Source organism: Pseudophryne corroboree, chromosome 2 (genome assembly GCF_028390025.1).
Source record: "Pseudophryne corroboree isolate aPseCor3 chromosome 2, aPseCor3.hap2, whole genome shotgun sequence".
In the NCBI taxonomy this organism is placed as follows: Eukaryota; Metazoa; Chordata; class Amphibia; order Anura; family Myobatrachidae; genus Pseudophryne; species Pseudophryne corroboree.
In genome coordinates, this window is record NC_086445.1 from 884,705,242 (window position 1) to 884,727,893 (window position 22,652).

Genomic DNA, 22,652 nt, shown 5'->3' on the forward strand with positions numbered 1-22,652 from the left:
TAACCAGAAAGGATATTCCCAGTGAAGTCGTTTCCACACTTTTTCGGGTTAGAAAAGAAGTAACGGCAAAGCCTTACCACCGTGTTGGGAGAAAATGTGTGTCTTGGTGTGAATCCAAGAAGGCTACTATGGAAGAGTTCAGCTGGGTCGTTCTTCTCCATTCTTTGCAAGCAGGTGTGGGTGCAGGCCTAAAGTTAGGCTTCATTTCAGTGCGGTTTTGGCCTTATAAATTTTCTTTCAAGAAAGAATTGGCAACCTTTCCGGAAGTTCGGACCTTCGTGGAGTACTGCACATCCAACCTCCATTTGTGCCCCATTGGCACCGTGGGACCTTGACGTGGTGTTGCGTTTTCTTGTGTCACAAGGTTTGGAACCTTTATGAAAGGTTGTGTTAAAATTTCTCTCTTGGAGAGTGGTCGTGCTTTTGACTTTGGCGTCCGCAAGGCGGATGTCGGACGTAGCGGCTGGGTCTCACAAGAGCCCTGTTTGATCTTCCAGGTGGATACAGCGGAATTGAGAACTCTGATAATAGTTCTGCCAAAAGTGGTTTCGATGTTTCGCAGAAACCAGCCTATTTGCTGCCTGTGGTTACTTAAGCATTGGCTGATTCAGGGTCTCTCGATGTAGTCAGGGCTTTGAATATTTATGTCGCCAATTTGGCTCAGATTGAGGGAAAAGAGGCGCTGTTTGTCCAGTATGCCCCAGCGTGATTGGGGCGCCTGCGTCTCTGCAGTCTGTTACACGCCAGATCTGTGATATGATTCGGCGTGCTCGTTCTACGGCTGGATTGCTGTTACCGAAGTCGGTGGTGGCCCATTCTACTAGTTAGTTGGGCTCTTCTTGGGCAGATGCCCGAGGAGTTGCGCAGGTTCAGCTTTGCTGAGCGGATACTTGGTCGGGTTCAAACACTTTTGCTACGCTCTACAGGTTTGATACCCTGGCTGATGGGGACCTCATGTTTGCTCAATCGGTGCTGCAGAGTCGTCCGCACTCTCCCGCCCGGTCTGGAGCTTTGGTATAAACCCCATGGTCCTTACGGAGTCCCCAGCATCCTCTAGGACGTATGAGAAAATAAGATTTTAAACCTACCCGTAAATCTTTTTCTCCTAGTCCGTAGAGGATGCTGGGCGCCCGTCCCAGTGCGGACTACTTTCTGCAAGGCTTGTATATAGTTATTGCTTACATAAGGGTTATGGGATTTTAATACCTACCGGTAAATCCTTTTCTCTTAGTCCGTAGAGGATGCTGGGCGCCCGTCCCAGTGTGTACTGTGTCTGCAGTTATTGGTTATGGTTACACTCTTGTGGTGTTTCTTTTCTGTCAGGCTGTTGCTGACGTTGTGCGTGCCATGGCATGCAGTGTCTTATTATTGGTTGTGTTGACACACTGGTTGTGTTACATATTCTCTCAGCATATGGCTGTGTATTGTTCATGCCGTTGGCTGGTATTCTTTTGAATGCCACGTTCTGCGGTATGTTCGTGGTGTGAGCTGGTATGACACTCACCGTGTTTAAACAATAAATTCTTTCCTCGAAATGTCTGTCTCCCTGGGCACTGTTTTCTAACTGAGGTCTGGAGGAGGGGAATAGAGGGAGGAGCCAGTTCACACCCATTCAAAGTCTTATAGTGTGCCCATGTCTCCTGCGGATCCCGTCTATACCCCATGGTCCTTACGGAGTCCCCAGCATCCTCTACGGACTAAGAAAAGGATTTACCGGTAGGTATTAAAATCCTATTTTAAAACATCTTGGTGGAGTGCTGCAACCAAACCAATGTTACTTGCAACCAATAAGGTGAGACGATACAGTTTCACCCCATACTCACTTTGTTGGTCTTTGTTCTCTTTCCTTTAGACACAATGGACTTCTCTAGTATGACGTTAACACAGATCAAGCGGCAAGAGATGGACTCCCAGGTAAGGACCTTGACTGCACTAAACTATTTCTGGACAGCTTCTCTACCACCTTAAAGAATATAAATCACTACCATTAAAAGTGCTGGTCTTCTGCAGTATGAATGGTTACTAACAATATGATTTATGTTTGGCAGGTGCGGGTTCTGGAGCTGGAAAGTCAGTTGCAGAAGGAGAGAGAGAAGCTGGGCGAGTTAAGGAAAAAGCACTATGACTTAGCTGGTGTCTCAGAGGGATGGGGAGATGGTAAGAAAAGGGTGCCATTTTGCACTGTTACCAGTGACGACTTGCCACAGTTTTAATACTGCATATTGACTGTCCAGATTTATGGAGTGTAAGTGGAGTATTCAGTTAGCGCTAAGAGTAAAAACAGCAAAATTGTATTGGCGCGCAGGACAACCCCCACCCATTGAATCAGTAGATTTTCGCTCCTGAATCACAATTTTTAGACGGCGGAAAAAGGCTATTTAATTGGATAGTTGTTTCCACGCCTCGTGGATTTTTGCTAGCAAGTAATCGAATACCTCTGTAAATGTAAAATATATATATATATATATATATATATATATATATCCAGCAAAGAAAGATGGCACTCAGAGACTATTTGAAATGGTGAAAAAAGATAACTGTATTGAGATGTTACTATTGAGATGCTGTAACATCTCAATACAGTTATCTTTTTTCACCATTTCAAAATAGTCTCTGAGTGCCATCTTTCTTTGCTGATGTTTATTTGTTTGAGAGGCACCGAGCAGCTGGAGACTTACACACTGAGTGCCGGCATACTGTGGATGGGTATATATATATATATATATATATACATACATACATACAACTCTGGAATCCGGCACTCCTCGGGTACACTTGAACCACAACTTTACCGGGTGCCCTCCATAACGACTGTCCTGCACGGACACGTCCAAAATGTAAACGGCAAATATATATATATATATATATATATATATATATATATATACACATCAAACACAACAGCGGCACTCCGGTCAAAGAACTTACACTAGAGGCTGGCTTATTACCTAATAAGCCAGCCTCTAGTGTAAATTCTTTGACCGGAGTGCCGCTGTTGTGTTTGATGTGTGTATATATATATATATATATATATATATATATATATATATTGCTGTTTACATTTTACTGCATTTTTAGTATGTTTTGCTATTTTTCAGTTTTTTTGAGTAAATGTTATTAAATGTATGAAGCCTTCATCTAGTTACTGTACATAGAAGGGAATCAGTCTTGATTGTGGCACATACATTATTACCATTATTACCTTAATTAGGGAATTTCTGAACACCTGATTTGTTTAGTTGCTCAGCATTGCTAATTGAACTGTATCTCTGACCTTTCTTAGGCTGCATTGTGAAGTAGGTTTGATGTATCATATTACATTACAAAATAAATATGAAACAAAGTGTCAGAAGTCCCAAATTAACAATAGAAAATGAAATGCAAAACAGATTATGTAGATAAGCAACATGAGCACATAGCTACATGCGACAAACACAGAGGTGTACTTATCAGTACAATTTTATCTGTCCATTAATGGGGGTGGTGGTTGGGGAGGTAATGTGAACGGCTGAAATTATAGGTATAACTAGATCCTAATAACCAATCATGTAAAAGTTGAGTAGGCTGTTGGGGCATCAGTAGTTGAAGGTTCCGGTAAGAGCCACACCACAGCGACAGGATTTTATTACATATCCGAGCACATTTCCCATTAATGTATAACTCTTTCTCATAGTACAACATATTATTGGATTTCATGTGTGAAGCATGCTAAGGGCCTAATTCACTAAGGATTGCAAATTCTTAGTGAATTTCGCTATGTGAAGACTTCCAGGTTTATGACCCAGGAAGCCTATTGCGCATGCATGCCCAAGGTTAGTCCTCAGTCTGTATCTCCTCATAAGGAATAGTTTATGAGAGAAAATGTGTCTTTATGTGTATGTTTCTACTGCATATTATTACTTAGGGACCGGTTTATTAAGGCAGTCTTTCTTAAAATGATGCATATTTTATAATACTATGCAGAAGCTACAGCAGTGATTTTCAACCTTTTTAAACTCGAGGCACACTAAACAAGATTTTAAAATTGCCAAGGCACACCGTCAGTTTTTATCACCTAATATATAATATCTCCCGTAGTAATAAAACAGACACAATGGCCCCCCACTGTAATAAAACAAAGTAATGGTAATTCCACCACACAGTCACCCACATAGGGATGCCGATCCCGTGCCATTTTTTCAATCCCAGGAATCGGCTGTCTGTGCAGCGTGACGTGAAGTCAGAGGTCACCCTGCACAGACAGCTGCACACCGCCCGCCTCTGCGCACAGCCGGGAGCAGGGGAGGTGAGCAGGGGGAGCCGGGCAGCGTCTGAGCCTCCTGAGGACACTCAATGCTGCCTGGCATTGAAAAATCAAAGGGGTTTCCTAATGGCGAAATCCCCGGGGATTGGGAGCCTGGGCAATTTTTTGCCAAAATCCTGGGATCCCACCGATCCCAGGACTGGCCACCATACACCCACAGTAATGCCACACTTTGCCCCCCCCCCCCCCCCCCCCACAGTATTTTCAACACTTCTTTCTCCATAGTAATGCCACACATTGTGTCCCCCCCCAGTAATTGTACCACACACGGTCCCCCATAGTAATGTCACACATTGTGTGTCCTCAACCCCCAGTAATTCCACCACACCCTGTCCCCCCTAGTTATGTCACACATTGTGCCCCCCTCATTAATTCCAACACACACTGTCCCCCATAGTAATGTCACACATTGTGTGTGTGTCCCCAGTAATTCCACCACCACATGGTCCCCCATAGTAATGTCACACATTGTGTGTCGTCCCCCCACAGTAAATCCACCACACTCTGTCCCCCATAGTTATGTCACACATTGTGCTCCCCCCAGTAATTCCTCCACACACTGCCCCCCATAGTAATGTCACACATTTGGTCCCCCCCCCCAGTAATTCCACCACACACTGCCCCCCATAGTAGTGTCACACATTGTGCCCCCCCCCCCCAGTAGTTTCACCACACACTGTCCCCCACAGTAATGCCACACATTTTGCCCCCCCCCCCCCCTCCCCCGGTAATTTCACCACACACTGTCCCCCATGGTAATGTCACACATTGTGCCCCCCCCCCCCCCCAGTAGTTTCGCCACACACTGTCCCCCACAGTAATGTCACACATTGTGTGTCCCCTCCAGTAATTCCACCTCACACTGTCCTCCATAGTAATGTCACACATTGTGTCCCCCCCCCCCCCAGTAATTCCACCACACACTGTACCCATAGTAATTCTACCACACATTGTGTCCCATAGTAATGTCACATATTGAGTGCCCCCCCCCCGTAATTTTACTGCACACTGTCCCCCATAGTAATGCCAAACACTGTGCCCCCCCCCCCCCCCCCCTCACCAGTAATTCCACAAACTGGCCCCACAGCAAACACATAAACAAATAAAATACACTGGCGCCAACCTCAGGTTTCTTGCTCAGCACTGAGCAGGAGAGCTGGCGGCCAGGTAGGCAGGCAGGAGAGCGAGCGTGTGAACAGACGAGCAGGCGTGACCTATGAGTCACACAACGTCACCATAGGTCACGGGCCATGCCACGGAAGAGAGCACAGAGCCGCGGAAGAGAGCAGCGAGCTGTCTCAGCCATATAGCAATGACATTGGCAGCAGAGCAGCAGGCATCTCTGGTAGGCGGGCAGCGGAGGCACATCTGACAACTGCAGCACAGCGGTTGGAAAACACTGAGCTACAGGAAAATATTATATATGAATTTATAGGTTTCATAAAGATGTGTTCTCATACACTATCGCTGCAGTCACGCCAACATCCCTTCCCATGTTACTTGACTTGAGCCGAGCATCTTTTTCACACCAATGTGCATCTTAATTGCAATTTATTCGACAAAACCACTTCAGTAGACTGCACTGATACATTTGATTTGCAATACTTGTTATCTGTGAGTCTGAATCTGTGACAGAAAAGTGGTCTGAACAAATTTAATTACAGTATGGTATGTAAGCTTGAACCTGAGTTGCTTGCATTCCACATCAAAGAGGCATCTGAGTATTTGAGTTACTTTGTGTGAGTAATCCCAGAACTTTGGCCTTTATTACTATTATCCTTTATTTATATGGCACCACCAGTGGCGTGCGGTGAGGTCAGTGGCTGGTGAGGCACTACAGCCAAAATGTCAGCTGAGTCCCCGCCAATGATCCCTAACTCCGCAGAGCCATTGCTCACTACTGCCCCTGAGCCGATGTCTCCTACCGTCACCTTCCCTGATGCCCGCTACCCCCGCCACTAATGGACACCACCCCACCAATGGATTACAAAATCACCCACCATCAAATGCCCCGGCCCCCCCGCCACTAATTTGCATACAGTACCAGTCCGATGCCACTGCCGCCAATTCCTGCAGCCTGCCTGCTCATCAAACTTGTGATGAGCAGGTGGCTAATATATTGTACATTTTTATAAAATATAATAAAAACTAGTCTTTGGGACTGGGGAGTGAGTGAAAGGAGGTCATGAATGCAATTTTGTTGTACAGGGCTTCCACAGAGTCTGGCAGAGTAGGCCAGAGACGGGCAGTGGAGGTGGGCGCAATGTACGGGACTGGGCAGAGTCGGCCCTGACTATTTTGATGCCCTAGGCAATATTCTTGCTGGTGATATTACCCCCCTGGAGATGGTGGGTGACTGGAACAGGGTGACAGGGAGATAGTGGGTGATGGAGGTAGTGGGTGGACATGGTCAGGGTGAAAGGGAGACAGAGCGTGACAGAGAGATAGTGGGTGACATGGTTAGGGTGACAGGGAGATAGAGGGTGAGGGTGACAGGGAGACATTGGGTGACATGGAGATAGCGGGTGACATGGTTAGGGTGACAGGGAGATAGTGGGTCATGGAGGTAGCGGGTGACATGGTCAGGGTGACAGGGAGATAGAGGGTGACAGGGAGATAGTGGGTGACAAGGTGAGGGTGACAGGGAGATAGCGGGTGACATGGTTAGTGTGACAGGGAGATAGTAGGTGATGGAGGTAGTGGGTGACATGGTCAGGGTGACAGGGAGATAGTGGGGGACATGGTGAGGGTGACAGGGAGATAGTGGGTGATGGAGGTAGTGGGTGACAGGATGGGGGGGGGTTGTTTGGAGGAGCCTGGCTGTACCCTATCACTGGGTACAGCACAGACAGCCTACCACCCCCACAAGTCACAGGTGATGCCTCACACTACACAGGCAGATCCCCCCCCACTCCCGCAGTCACAGAAGATGACTCCGTCTCAGCGGCATAGGCAGCTCCCTCTCCTTCCCCCTCCCATCACAGGGGAATCAGGGGATGCCTCCCAGCGACACGGGCACAGCCGGCCCTCCTCCCCTTCCCCTTCCCCGCTCACCTATCAGTAGGTCCGCATATCCGCCTAGTGGCTTGGGCCGACTCTGGGACTGGGGGCTCTCTAGCCGCACGCAGGGAAATTTCTCTGCAACTACTTCTCTGGCCGGGCGGCCCTCCTCTACACGGTGCACCGGGACAGGCTGCGGAATGGACTGGAGGGTGGGTAGGCGGAGACTGCTCTTACATATCATAATGTAAATATGAAAAAAAAAACAAGATGACAGTCGCCACTACCCAATCACATCTTTCTTAGTGACAGGGGCGTGCTTTCATATGGGCTGAAAGCAAACCCCTGTCAAAGAGGCACTTATACTAGTGCCGCTTTTAGTGATTTTATGAATGGGCTTTTACTGCCCAATGTTTGGCCCCGCCCCCCGCTCCCGCTCCTTTACTATTGACAGCGGGAAGCACCGAGAGTGGTGCCTTCAAAACACTATTAAAACTTTTTTACAAAGCTAAAAATGATTAAAATGATATAGAGGCTAAGACAGATACTTATGACACAGAATATGTGTCATAAGTATCTTCTTTGTATTATTTTAATCATGAATGACAGGGGAGGCACTACCTCCCCTGAATGCACGTCCCTGGGCACCACAATGGATCCGCAGCGCCTAATTACAGAGTAAATAAATGAAAAATCAAAACAAGACAATAGTGACTTATAGTTGAAGACCATATACAGGTAGGACAAGTACAGGGTAAATAAACACTGACATAAGTATCAGGGTGGCAGAATACCACGGGATTAGGTGCTGGATGGTTTAAGTAAGAGAAGGATAAGCACATAAGGGTTGTGGGCCCTGCTCGGGAGAGCTTACATTCTTAAGGGGAGGGGCAGACAGACAGGGTTGACACAGATGTGGTAGACAGTAAGCAAGAAACATCGGGTTAGGTTAGGATGACATTAGGCTGGGTTTGTGAAGAAGTGGGTCTTGGGAGCCCGTTTGAAGTTTTGTAGAGAGGTGGAGAGTCTGAGGGAGAGACATACATTACTTCACTGTCTTCCTTTTGAAAGAATCCTCCTATTTGACCCAGAGTTAGTCAAGAGCATCAGTTAGGCCAAAGGAAGAAAAATCTCCTTTTTCCTAGAAAATGTAGCATTGACTACAGGGATTCTGGTCCCTGGAGGAATCAAAACTTTGCATGTAGGAGTCACTTCTAGAGGTAACAGTGGTTCAGGTTGCTTACATTAAATTCCATACTGTTGTAAGCAGAAAGTGTATTAAACTTCAATTGGACAAAATGTATTCTTAACATTGTTCAAATATGGTTTCAGCCAGATGTTGACATGATTATATATTTCTTCAACCACCAAGTTGTCCATTTTTATTTGAGATACATGGATTTTTCAGGTGGATACTATGTAAGTCCCATGGACTTTGAGTCCTCATTAAGTGACACCAGACTGATCAAGGAGTTTGTGGTATTTAGACAGCCAAAAGATGGCAGTAGAGAGGTCTCTTGTTAGGTTTTACTTGGATAGGACATCATTTATTCTGCATGATGGTCAGTAGAGCAAACACTGAATTTTTCATAGTCACATCTCACTTGCAGCTGAATGGGCATGACTGGTTAGTAATGGGACATTTGCATGTAAGCTGTGTGGAATAAAGTTGTGAGCATGTAGGCGTAATTGCCGGCTGTGCGTCTGTAGTGATCCATCTGATTTGTGATGGCTCTCTGGCACTAAGTATAGAGCTGGTGCAAGTACGAGCTCATACGTATGATGTTTACTTCCAATAGTGGATGGATAGCAGCAATGATGCAGCAGAGATGCATGTAACTCCGCAACTTGTGAATATCTGCATTTAGTTCTTTGCAAGGTGCAATTACGGCTGACTAGCATGCTACTCTGAATTGGCCCCTAGGTGGGTGAATCCTACACTGTCCTCTGTACCCATGGTCACAATGTCCCCCATTGGACCCTGATTTAATGTAAGTACAAAAAATTACCTTTTCTATGTTGGTGTAAAATTAGGGTCATTCAGGCACCTAATTAGTTATCAGGACAGAATGCCCACACTCCATCCCACTCCTCCCATTTGTGCCCCCTGCAGGTGAACCACAATTATTTAAGTACACTCCATGTGCTCTGCAACAGTCTTTTCAGTATACTGGTCCTGATCAGTAGTGGAAATGGCTACAGTAGTACAGTATGTTCACTCAGCAAGGAATGGTCCTAAAATGTGCTCTCTATACCACTTTAATATTCTGCTCTTTGTAAATTATCATCATTGCTCGCAAATCCAACCCAGTTCTGCAAGTGGGATCAGTACTAAATGCCGCCGGCCGGAATCCCGGCGGTCGAAATACCGACGCCGGAATCCCGACCACACAATCCCGACAGGGGTGGCGAGTGGAACGCAGCCCCTTGCGGGCTCGTTTCGCTCGCCACGCTGCGGGCACGGTGCCTCGCTACGCTTGGCACACTATTATATTCTTCCTCTATGGGTGTCGTGGACACCCACGGAGGGAGAATATGTCGGGATTGTGGCGGTCGGGATTCCGGCGTCGGGATTTCGGCCACCGGGATTCCGGCCGGCGGCATCTTGACCGCATCCCCTGGAAGTATAGCATGGATGGAACATCACAAAGTAATTGCTGTAGTTGTGCATTTTTGTGGTTCTCCAGCCCATGTTGGCTTGATTTGAGAACCAGCTCGTGTTATAATTGCTACATGTTTGGTCATTTAATGTAGAAATCCCCTTTAATGTAAACAGAAATGTTTGTTCTATCTCGAACAAGGGTATTTCCGTACCTGAGCTGAAAATAGCATGCAATTGTGCTAGGAAAGGTGGCCTCTTGGAACTGGTACTGTCTATGGTAATATTTAAATTCAATTAAGAAATATGACAAAAAAATGTAACGTACAATTTGCAATACATTTCCCTGTCTTATTGTATAGCACCTGCAGTATTTTTAATAGTATTCCTATAGTGAGCCATAACAATAATAAACAACTTGGACTTTAGGATAAATACAAGCTTTCTGTATCACATATGTTGTTATTTGATATCAACCTTCAATGGACAAGATTTTTTCATACAGAGCAGGGGGACAATTTTTAACTGTCATTCTGAATTGTTCACAAATGTGCCAAAACCCACAGCTGGATTAAGGCTTTGGGGGGCCCGGGGTACTTCAGACAGGGGGGCCCTAAGGTATAAAATGAAAATCATGATATATATATTGCTGAGGGGGAAATACAGGGTGGTTGACGGCAGGGTTTCTGAGGGGGAGTTACAGAGAGGGTGAGGGCAGGAACACTGAGGGACAGTTACAGAGAGGGTAAGGGCAGGAACACTGAGGGACAGTTATAGAGAGGGTGAGGGCAGGGATGCTGAGGGGGGGGAGTTATAGGGAGGGTGAGGGCAGGGATGCTGAGGGGGGGGGGGGAGTTATAGGGAGGGTGAGTGCAGGGATGCTGAGGGGGAGTTACAGAGAGGGTGAGGGCAGGAACACTGAGGGACAGTTATAGAGAGGGTGAGGGCAGGGATGCTGAGGGGGGGAGTTATAGGGAGGGTGAGTGCAGGGATGCTGAGGCGGGGAGTTATAGGGAGGCTGAGGGCAGGGATGCTGTGGGGGGGGGGAGTTATAGGGAGGGTGAGTGCAGGGATGCTGAGGGGGAGTTACAGAGAGGGTGAGGGCAGGAATACTGAGGGACAGTTATAGAGAGGGTGAGGGCAGGGATGCTGAGGGGGGGGGGGGAGTTATAGGGAGGGTGAGTGCAGGGATGCTGAGTGGGGGGAGTTATAGGGAGGGTGAGGGCAGGGATGCTGAGGGGGGGGAGTTATAGGGAGGGTGAGGGCAGGGATGCTGAGGGGGGGAGTTATAGGGAGGGTGAGGGCAGGGATGCTGAAGGGGGGGGAGTTATAGGGAGGGTGAGTGCAGGGATGCTGAGGGGGAGTTACAGAGAGGGTGAGGGCAGGAACACTGAGGGACAGTTATAGAGAGGGTGAGTGCAGGGATACTGAGGGGGAGTTACAGAGAGGGTGAGGGCAGGAACACTGAGGGACAGTTATAGAGAGGGTGAGTGCAGGGATGCTGAGGGGGGGAGTTATAGGGAGGGTGAGGGCAGGGATGCTGAGGGGGGAGTTATAGGGAGGGTGAGTGCAGGGTTGGTTCTAAATCGGAGTGGGAGAAGGGACCTTCTGTCGTTACTAGGGGAGGAGACACGTCACCAGGGGGAGGCGCTACGGCGAACAGGGTACCAGAAAAGAACGCTCGCCACATTTCAGGCTCGGTGGCTCGCTCCGCTCGCCACCTGATTACTAAAGGTAATAGTTGGTGGCGTGGATAGTAGAGGACCTATCCCGCTGGTCTAGCTCCTCCCCCTTGTGTCGTGCCTCCTCCCCCTGACGTAAAAGGTCCCTTAGGCCACTTGAATCTAGCATCAACCGTGAGTACAGGGATGCTGAGGGGGAGTTACAGGGAGGGTGAGGGCAGGAACACTGAAGGGCAGTTATAGGGAGGGTTAGGTCATGGATGCTGAGGGGGAGTTACAGGGAGGGTGAGGGCAGGAACACTGAGGGGCAGTTATAGATAGGGTTAGGTCATGGATGCTGAGGGGGAGTTGCAGGGAGGGTGAGGGCAGAAACACTGAGGGGCAGTTATAGGGAGGGTGAAGATAAGGGTGACATTCTTCAACAGAATAATCAAAATAATCTAGGATTCCCTAACAATTCCCCCTCGCTCCCCTCCCCTGTAGCATCACATTTAGCAATTACCTGGCGGCGACCTAGGACTGGGATTAGCGGGTACAGGAGGTGAAAGCACACATGAGGAGAGACTGGAGAGCGGGTACAGGAGGAGGAGAGCGCGCACATGAGGAGAGAGAGAGACTGGAGAGCGGGTACATTCCCTATTGGTTACTAGGTGTAGGCAGGGGTAGGCGGAGCGCAGCGCCGGCAGCTGTTAGTATCGGCTGTCAGTGGGGATCACAGTGCCGTGCCGCAGATCGGTAATAGAGATCTGATCTGTGGTGGGTGGCAGGGGCCCCTATCAGACAGGGGGGGGCCTGGGGTACTTACCCCCAGTGCCCCCCCTCTCCCCCCCCCCCTCCCCCCCCCCCCTTGATCTGGCTCTGTCATTACCTGTACCAACCAATCAAGTGTTTGCATGTTGTTGTTTTTTTATTGCATTGAAAAATATGGGTATGGGTAAATTTACTAAGTAAGCTGCTGCTTCTCAGCATGAATAAGCCAGAAATGTAAAATGGCAATACTATTCAAAGCAAAACACAGCATGTATTGTGGTTTATGGGGAAGATTTATCAAATCTTGGAGGAAGAGAAATTGGAGAGGGATTTAGTGGTAGATGTATGAAGTAGTGATAAGAGCAGAGAAGTGTGTCATGGCAACCAATCAGCTTTGAAGTAACATTTATCAAGTACATTCTGTAAAATGATACGTAGCAGCTGGTTGGTTGCTATGGCTCGCTTCTCCACTGTTATCACTGCTTCATACATCTACCCCAAAGTATCAACTAATCAGCTCCTAACAGTCATGTTTCAAACACAGCCTGTAAAATGACAGATAGAAGCTGATTGGTTGGTATCTCTATCTCCACTTTTTCTCTCTCCAAGCTTTGATAAATCTCCTCTTATAATTTCTGCTTAAATACGCAGAGAAGCTTTTGCAGGCCTTCATTTAGTAAAGTTACTCCATAGAATCTGATTGGTTACTATAGGTTATGTTTGCACAGTTACATGTGCATCTATTTTCAGTTTTGCAGTGGAAGCAAAAAAAATTATTTAATTGTCTTTTATTCTCTTTTTTTTATATACCACAGCTGCTGAATAAACTTAATTCAGCATCCTCTCACAATACCGAATGCACACAGCCAACAACTTGGAAAGCACACGTCTATGGCAATCAAATCAATCCTCCTCAACACAGCCAGGACTGACCAGAACCAGCTTGCGCTGAGTATTGCCAATGGGCTACAGAACGGAAGCAGAACAGTATGAAAGATGCACTGACGGTTCACAGAAAAGGAATCGGGAACCCGGCAATAGTTTATACTGCTTAACATGCTCCACCACAACTCGCCCTCAATGCTTGGAAGACAAATATATTCAATTTCTTGATGTATATTTTAGATTAGGATCACACACATAGAGTTCAGTGATACTAAAGGTTGTGAAATGGTGACTGAGACCGGACAGACTGTAATACTCAGAAGCACCTAAACACGTTAGGTGCTTCAGAGCAGTCAGTAAATGAGTAATATGTGAAATGACCAAGTGCACAATTAGGCCACTTTGGAGACACTTAAGAAAAACCTTTAGCTATTACTGTCATACACTAGCTGACGAGGAGAAAGATATAATTATTGCCTTATAGGATGTTGCCCAAAGTATAAACATGGATAAGAGAGAACTATGTGGCCACTGGACTGTTTCTATTACTGGTGCTGCACATGTAAACACAGCATAGTTCTCCTGAAGCCTAGAAATTAATATTAATTTTGACTAAACATTTAAAATTGTTTGGAAAACTGCAATATTATATATTGTAAACATGCACAGTGTGAGCTGCAATGCCAATGCATTGGAGGAAAAGCACCCATGATCTGTGATTATTCAATAGACGCAGCACTTTGTTTATATGTTTTCACCACGTCATTACAAAGCCTGAATTCTTACCATTGGATGGTGCTGTCTGGGTATTCTTCCCGGTCTTATCTTCATTTCCTGTCCCGCCATCTTTGGATGCAGCAAGAAGAGACGCAAAGCATTAACCTAGGCTGCTTAGTCTGAACACACTGTGAGATTAACCGAAGACATTATATAGGCCATGGTGTTTATAATGACTTCACGTATGTGCCGTTACATGTGGCACAAGTAGATGTCACTGCATTTACACAAATAAACCAACTTCATTTTTCTGATTCTCTTGCGTGCATTATGGGAAACTGAACACATTCTGATGTTCTTCTTTATGGAACAAACATTGAGGGTCATTCCGAGCTGATCGCTCGCTAGCAACTTTTTGCAGCGCTGCGATCAGGTTAAATCTTGGCAAAACTGCGCATGCGTATGCACCACATTGCGCAGGCGCGTCGTACGGGTACAAAGAGGATCGGTGCTGGGCGATGGATTTGACGAAGAATCCATTCGCACAGCCGATCGCAAGGTGATTGACAGAAAGAGGGCATTTGTGGGTGTCAACTGACCGTTTTCTGGGAGTGTTTGGAAAAACGCAGGCGGGTCCAAGCGTTTGCAGGGCAGGTGTCTGACGTAATTTCCAGGACCAAAAAGACTGAAGTGATCGCAGCGGCTGAGTAAGTCCAGAGCTACTCAGAAACTGCAAAAAACTTTTTTGTGCCGTCGGTTGCAAAAGCATTCGGACACTTGTAAAGCTAAAATACACTCCCCCATAGGCGGCAACTATCTGATCGCAGCGCTGCAAAAAGTAGCTAGCGAGCGATCAACTCTGAATGACCCCCTGTATGTGGCTAAACTGGGTAAAATGGCTATATCTAATGAATCTTAAATGAGTATACTATGTAGCAAATCATTTACTAGAATTAATCTAAAAATTAGGGCCTAATTCAGACCTGTTCGTAGCCCTGCAAATCGGCTACGATCAGGCACACTGACATGCGGGGGAACGCCCAGCACAGGGCTAGTCTGCCCCGCATGTCAGGCCCGCCCTCTACTCCTGAAGTGCACAGCGGCGATGCTTTGCACTTCAGGAGTAGCTCCCGGCCAGCGCAGCTTTTGCGTGCTGGCCGGGAGCTACTCGTCGCTGCCTGGGTCGCAGCAGCTGCGTGTGACATCACGCAGCCACTGCAGCCCGCCCCCTCGCACGGTCCAGCCACGCCTGCATTGGCCGGACTGCGCCGACAAAACGGCGTCCAAACGCTGCTGTGCCGCCCAACGACCACCTCTGCCTGTCAATCAGGCAGAGGCGATCGCTAGACAAGGACAACCGTCGGCTGTCAGCCATACGCCGACGCATGCGCACTTCTGACCTGATCGCTGTGCTGCGATGAACGGCAGCGTGCAATCAAGTCACAATTACCCCCCATGTACACTGCAGGTGGGGTAGATATAACATGTGCTGAGAGAGTTAGATTTGGGTGGGGTGTGTTCAAACTGAAATCTAAATTGCAGTGTAAAAATAAAGCAGCCAGTACTTACCCTGCACAGAAATAAAAACCCACCCAAATCTAACTCTCTCTGCAAATGTTATATCTGCCCCACCTGCAGTGCACATGGTTTTGCCCAACTGCTAACAAATTTCCTGGTACGATCAGGTCTGAATTACCCCCTTAGTTTGCTGTTGTAGTATGTGCAGAACTGATATCACAGTCTAATTGTTAGGATTATATTTTATGTATTGTGCTGGTAATTAAGAGAGACTTGAAATTATCAGATAACTAGACTTTTAGCATTTTTGGACGGCAGATACAACAGCTCACAGTTTAGCTCTGAACCTAGATCCAGCCTAGTTTTTAAGGAGCTGGTCGGTACTTTAATAGAGGCTTTGTCTGCGTGTGTCCCTGATCACTGCCTTTCATACTCAGAGCCGGTCCTAACCAATATGATGCCCTAGGCAAGATTTTGGCTGGTGCCCCCTACCACCACCGCTGGTTCCGCCTCTGACCTTGCACCTCTTTCCCAGCACCATCACCCCTCACCTATAGCAGTCCTTATTTTGGTGTATTTTAAATAGGAACAGTTCGCACATTTGGTGCTCAGCCCAAAAAGGGGTGTGTTTTTGCTGGCAAGGGGCATGGCCACACAATAGTACCCCCAATTCCAATTACGCCACACAGTACTGCAACTTTATTCACATTTGATCATGCGATAGTGTCCATAATTCATATTACATCCCACAGTAGTATCACTTTACCTTATAAACGTTACTCCTCACGGTAGAGCCCCTTATTCACATTACATCACACTGAATTGCTCCTTATTAACATTACACCACACCCTATTGCTCTTTTTTCACATTAGATGACACAGTAGTGCCCTTTCTATTTGCAACGCAACATAGTAGAGCACCTTATACACATAATGCCACACATTAGTAATGCATTTATACACAATTCCACACAGTAATGCCCCTTACACATATGAGACACATTATCAATGTCCTTATAAACATAATGTGCCTTACACATTATAACAACCTTTAGTAATGCCCTTTTACACATAATGTCTCTTACACATATGCCGCACATTATTAATGCCCTTATACACATAATGACACACGTAGTGCCCCCTACACATTTGCTGCACATTATTAGTGCCCCTATACACATAATGACACACATACAGTAGTACCCTGTTAAACATATGGCGCACATTAATGCCCTTATACACATAATGACACACATAGTGCCCCTTACACATATGTTGCACATTATTAATGCATTTTTACATGACACACATAATGCTCCTTACACATATTCCGAACACTACTGCACAACCAACCCATTCACATGCACACAGCACTCACACTGCCACTAACACTGTGACCTCTGCCTCTGGTTGGATACAGATGTGTCCTCATAAATCTTGCCTCAATGCTGACGTCAGGCACCTTTTTTTATGAAAATGCAGCTTATTTGCATTGCTATGTGGCTAGGATGCACAAGCAGCTTCTGCTGATTAAAATGATATATAGCATGCCTATATTCTGTGTGAGACTGTGGCTGTATCTGCATATGAAATGCTACACACAGAATATAGGCATGCCGCATATCATTTTAATCAGCAGAAGCTGCTGATGCCCCTAGGCATATCAAATGCCCTAGGCAATTGCCTGGTTTGCCTATGCCTATGGCCGGCTCTGTTCATACTGAAGCCTGTGGCACCACCTGCCTGCACCTTTCTAACTAATGTGGTACCTCCATGATTATTGGTAGCAGATAGCGCTAATATTATTATTATCCTTTATTTGTATAGCGCCACAAGAGATCTGCAGCGCCCAGTTATAGAGTGCATAAAGAAATAAGCAAAATAAGAAAACAGTGACTTACAGTTCAAGACAATATAGGACAAGTACAGGGTATATAAACATACTTGCATCAGCAGATGACACTGAAATAAGTATCAGGGTGGCAGAAAACCACAGGATTTGGTGCCGTCAAAGGGTGTATGCAGTAGAAGATGGTTTAAGTAAGAGAAGGAAAGGCACATGAGGGAAGAGGGCCCTGCTTGTCAGAGCTTTCTTTAGACTTCAGGGAGGGAGGCAGAGGCACACAGCACAGTGATCACAATGGGTGCAAGGAAAATGTTGCAGTAGACTAGGCAGGAAATGTTAAGTGGATGGGTGAGAGTTTTGGGGACATCTATTGTCAGAAAGAGGCTGATTCTCAAGATTTTGCAGAACGATTGTGAAACAGATGGATAGAGATAAAGTGGAGAGAGATAAAGTACCAACCAATCAGCTCATGTCATTTTTCAAACAGAGGCTGTAAAATGACAGAAGCTGATTGGTTAGCCCCACTTTATCTCTTTCCAGGTTTGTTAAATCTCCCCCTGAATGTGTGAAGTGAAGGAGAGGGAATAGTCATGGATGACACTCAGACAGCGGGCTTGTGGAATATAGCAAAAGTGGTGCTGTGTGTAAATAGTGCAGACAGAGAAGGAGTATTTACAGAGGTACGAGATCAACCAAGGAAGGACAGAATCACAAAGACTGGAAGAGTGGAGAGTAAGAAGGAGAAGATGAACCTCACTACCAAGATTGCCAAGATCATTAGAAAAGAGCAGATATTGAGATAGAAGTGCATACAGTGAGGAAAATAACGGCAAGCTTAAGGCTAATAATAGGGAAAGGGGTGTCTGTGAAGTCAGAGATGTGACAGAAGTGAAGAAGAGGTGATCAAAAGAGTCTGCTGGAGTGAGAAGAGGAATCCCAGTCTATTAAATAAACCAAAAAGTGGAAGAGAAGATTAGAAGTTTGGAGTACCAAGATTTGTGGGATTGTCAATAGCGAAGATGAGTCCCCAAGACTGAAGGAAATTTAATGAGGAGAGAAAATGGGAAAGCCAGGCAGAAAAACTATAAAGGAAGTGGGAAGTGAGGCCAGAGGGTGAAAATTGCATATAGATTGGGCATCAAAAGAGGAAATGGAGAGAAAGAGTTCTAGGGGTAGAACCTGGAATGAGCAGAGGGAATCCCATATCTCCATATAGCCGATAATCAGGTCAAGGAGTGTTTGAGAACAAGAGATGCCTGAGTAAAAGATCAGAAGTTGAGTCAGACTGGATGAGTCCATAGATGTAGCAATGAGTAGTGCCACCACTTGAAGCACAAGTTGTGGTACATCTCCTTACCAGGTTAATGGGCCAGATGTAATAGAGTGCGAGATGGCCGGAGCTCCAAGACTCCGGCTGAACTCGTACGTATTTTTTAAAGCAGCAAACGTTTACAAGGCAAAACCTGGTTGGTTTTACTTTGTAAACGTTTGCTGCTTTAAAAAAACGTACGAGTTCGGCCGGAGTCTCGGAGCTCCGGCTGTCTCGCAAGCCAGTACATCCTGCCCAAAAAATGCTTTAAACAGGAATAAAATATTTTTTTTAAAATGAATAAATTATTTTAATTTGTTAATAGAATAGGTATTGTGGCGGTACTTATACTACCATAATACTTATGCAATTTACATGAGAAAAACTTATCAGGTGATTGAGTTATAGGGCAGAGATGAATAAAATCGAAGCTTGCACTTTTCTGCCAGGCCAGCATAAGTTCAAGTATGAGGAATGCACATAGAATAAATGATGGACATAGTTGGATTTCCGTTTGTGTGTATGTGGGAAGGGGGTGGGGGGTGGGGCACTCCAAAATGTCTAGCACAGGGTGCTAGTAGATCCCTGATGGTTCATGTGCCAAGTGGAGGTCAGGTATCCAGGAACAGACCACTTAAGGTGGATATTGGGCCTAATTCAGACCTGGTCGCAACAGCAAAATTGATCTCTGATGGGCAAAACCATGTGCAGTACCAGTACGGCAGATATAACATGTGCAGAGAGAGTTAAATTTGGGTGGGTTATTTTGTTTCTGTGGAGAGTATATACTGTCTGCTTTATTTTTACACCTCAATTTAGATTTCAGTTTGAACACACCCCACCCAAATCTAACTCTCTCTGCACATGTTATATCTGCCCCTCCTGCACTGCACATGGTTTTGCCCATCAGAGAACAATTTTGCTGCTTGCATCAGGTCTGAATTATGTTCATAGTATTCTGGAGGTAGTCGGGAGAGTAGAGCAGCAAATAAGGTTAGCAGAGATCTGTCTGATACTGATGAGTGTCTGGAAGAAACCCACAGTTCAGAGTTATGTAATACATTGTGTACCGTAATTTTAGCATGTGCAAGTACCCCTGTAAATCCTCATTTTACCCCTTTCACATTGCCAATGCCGGATCCCACCGGTAAATAGGAAACTGGTCCTTCCTGGATGGGATCCGGCATTGGACCCTAACGGAAGGCTTCCCAACCTGGCAATTTGCGGTTGCCATAGCGGCGGGGGGGCAAAACTGGCAGCGGAGACGGTGCTGGGAGATGAGCTCATCTCCGTGCTGCCTCTCCCTATGTAGTGAACAGGTCCCAGGTCGCATAAACCCGGGAACCCATTCATGCTGTCACTGACCCGGTATTCAACGCGGGAATAACACTGCTTTATTCCCGGGTTGAATTACCGGGTCAGGTTACCCGGGAATTTGACCATGGCCCTTTCACACCGCACACCGACCCGTGTTATACCAGGTTATTTGTGTGGTGTGACGGGTATTAGTGGCATAAACCAAGTGCATCTGGAAAGTATTCACAGTGCTTCACTTTTCCACGTTTTGTTATGTTACAGCCTTATTCCACACTGGAATACCTTAATTTTTTCCCTCAAAATTCTACACACAATACCCCATAATCACAATGTGAAAAAGTGTTTTTGAGATTTTTGCTAATTTATTATAAATAAAAAACTAAGAAATGTTGATGCACCTTTGGCAGCAATTACAGCCTCAAGTCTTTTTGAATATGATGCCACAAGCTTGGCACACCTATTTTTGGGCAGTTTCGCCCATTTCTCTTTGCAGCAGAAATGCTCCATCAGGTTGGATGGGAAGCATCAGTGCATAGCTATTTTCAGATCTCTCTAGAGATGTTCAATCGGATTCAAGTCTGGGCTCTGGCTGGGATATTTAAGGACATTCACAGAGTTGTCCTGAAGCCATTCCTTTGATATCTTGGCTGTGTGTTTAGGACCGTGTCCTTCTGAAAGATGAACCGTCGCCCCAGTCTGAGGTCAAAAGCGCTCTGTAACAGGTTTTCATCCAGGATGTCTCTGTACATTGCTGCATTCATCTTTCCCTCTATCCTGACTAATCTCCCAGTTCCTGCTGCTGAAAAACATCCCCACAGCATGATGCGGCCACCACCATGCTTCACTGTAGGGATGGTATTGTCCTGTTGATGAGATTTTCCTGGTTTCCTCCAAACATGACGCCTGGCGTTCATAAGTTCATGACACCTGGCATAATGACATAAGTTCAATCTTTGTCTCATCAGACCAGAGAATTTTGTTTCTCATGGTCCTTCAGGTGCATTTTGGCAAACTCCAGGCAGGCTGCCATGTGCCTTTTACTAAGTAGTGACTCCCGTCTGGCCACTCTACCATACAGGCCTGATTGTTGGATTGCTGCAGAGATAGTTGTCCTTCTGGAAGGTTCCCCTCTCTCCACAGATGAATGCTGTAGCTCCAACAGAGTGACTATTGGGTTCTTGGTCACCTCCCTGACTAGGGCCCTTCTTCCCAGATCGCTCAGTTTAGACGGCCGGCCAGCTCTAGGAAGATTCCTGGTGGTTCCGAACTTCTTCCATTTACGGATGATGGAGGTCACTGTGCTCATTGGGACGTCCAAAGCAGCAGATATTTCTCTGTACCCTTCTCCAGATTTGTGCCTCGAGACAGTCCTGTCTCGGAGGTCTACAGACAATTCCTTTGACTTCATGCTTGGTTTGTGCTCAGACATGCACTGTCAAGTGTGGGACCTTATATAGACAGGTGTGTGCCTTTCCAAATAATGTCCAATCAACTGAATTTACCACAGGTGGACTCCAATTAAGCTGTAGGAACATCTAAAGGATGATCAGTGGAAACAGGATGCACCTGAGCTCAATTTTCATGTCAAAGGCTGTGAATACTTATGTACATATGATTTCTTAGTTTCTCATACGTCCTAGAGGATGCTGGGGACTCCAAAAGGACCATGGGGTATAGACGGATCCGCAGGAGCCTGGGCACACTATAAAGACTTAAACTGGGTGTGAACTGGCTCCTCCCTCTATGCCCCTCCTCCAGACCTCAGTTAGACTTTGTGCCCAGGAGTGATGGGTCACACACTAGGGGAGCTCTCCTGAGTTTCTCTAAAGACTTTATTGTTAGGTTTTTTATTTTCAGGCAGACCTGCTGGCTGCAGGCTCCCTGCATCGTGGGTGTGAGGGGAGAGAAGCAGGACCCACTTCTTCTTAGTTTAAAGGCTCTGCTTCTCGGCTACTGGACACCATTAGCTCCAGAGGGTTCGATCACTTGGTGTGCCTAGCTGCTTGTTCCCGGAGCCGCGCCGTCAACCCCCTCACAAAAGCCAGAAGAAAGAAGCCGGGTGAGTATTGGAAGAAAAGAAGACTTCAGTAACGGAGGTAACAGCAGCAGTAGGGCTGCGCTCCATGCTCCCACACACCAACGTCTGTGGCAGGGCGCTGGGGGGGAGCGCCCTGGGGGCATGTTGCTGACGGTCTATAATGCTGGCGGGGGACATATTACGGTGCCTGGGCACATCGTATGTTCACCCTGCCAGCGTGTCGCAGGGGGGAGAGACAGCGGTAGCGCTGCGCTCCCGGCTCCCACGCTTTCCATCATCTGCAGGGTGCAGGGCGCTGGGGGGGAGCGCCCTGGGCAGCATATAATAAAATCAGTAATATCACTGGCGGGGGGACATACTTCGGTGCCCACCCCGCCAGTGCGCCGTGAACGGGAGGGAGCAGCAGCGGTAGCGCTGCGCTCTCTGCTCCCGCTCCCCGCCGGCCTCCAGGGTGCAGGGCGCTGCGGGGAGCGCCCTGGCCGGCATTGATAAAAGGATCCCGGGTGGGGGAACATACCCGGACACCGGGTGTCTTCGCCCCGCCGGGAGACCGCAGTGTGCACGCTGCGGTCCATAGCTCCCACACACCAACGGCTTCCGTGGGTGCAGGGCGCAGGAGGGGCGACCTGGGCTGCGTTGGGACAAAAAGTAAGTTATACAGGTATATAGGGTCCCCAGCTAGTTTTTA

General features: G+C 46.8%; 1 protein-coding gene across 1 annotated transcript in view; it reads left to right on the forward strand.

The window, feature by feature from the left end:
• The window catches only part of HIP1 (huntingtin interacting protein 1), a 297,153-nt gene extending 282,903 nt beyond the window's left edge, over positions 1 to 14,250 (forward strand). Inside the window, exons 28-30 of the mRNA XM_063955990.1 lie at positions 1,853 to 1,914; positions 2,049 to 2,157; positions 13,150 to 14,250. Coding sequence (XP_063812060.1) covers positions 1,853 to 1,914; positions 2,049 to 2,157; positions 13,150 to 13,160 — 182 coding nt within the window. The 3' untranslated portion in view covers positions 13,161 to 14,250. The remainder of the gene's footprint in view (positions 1 to 1,852; positions 1,915 to 2,048; positions 2,158 to 13,149) is intronic.
• The last annotated feature ends 8,402 nt before the right edge of the window (positions 14,251 to 22,652 follow it).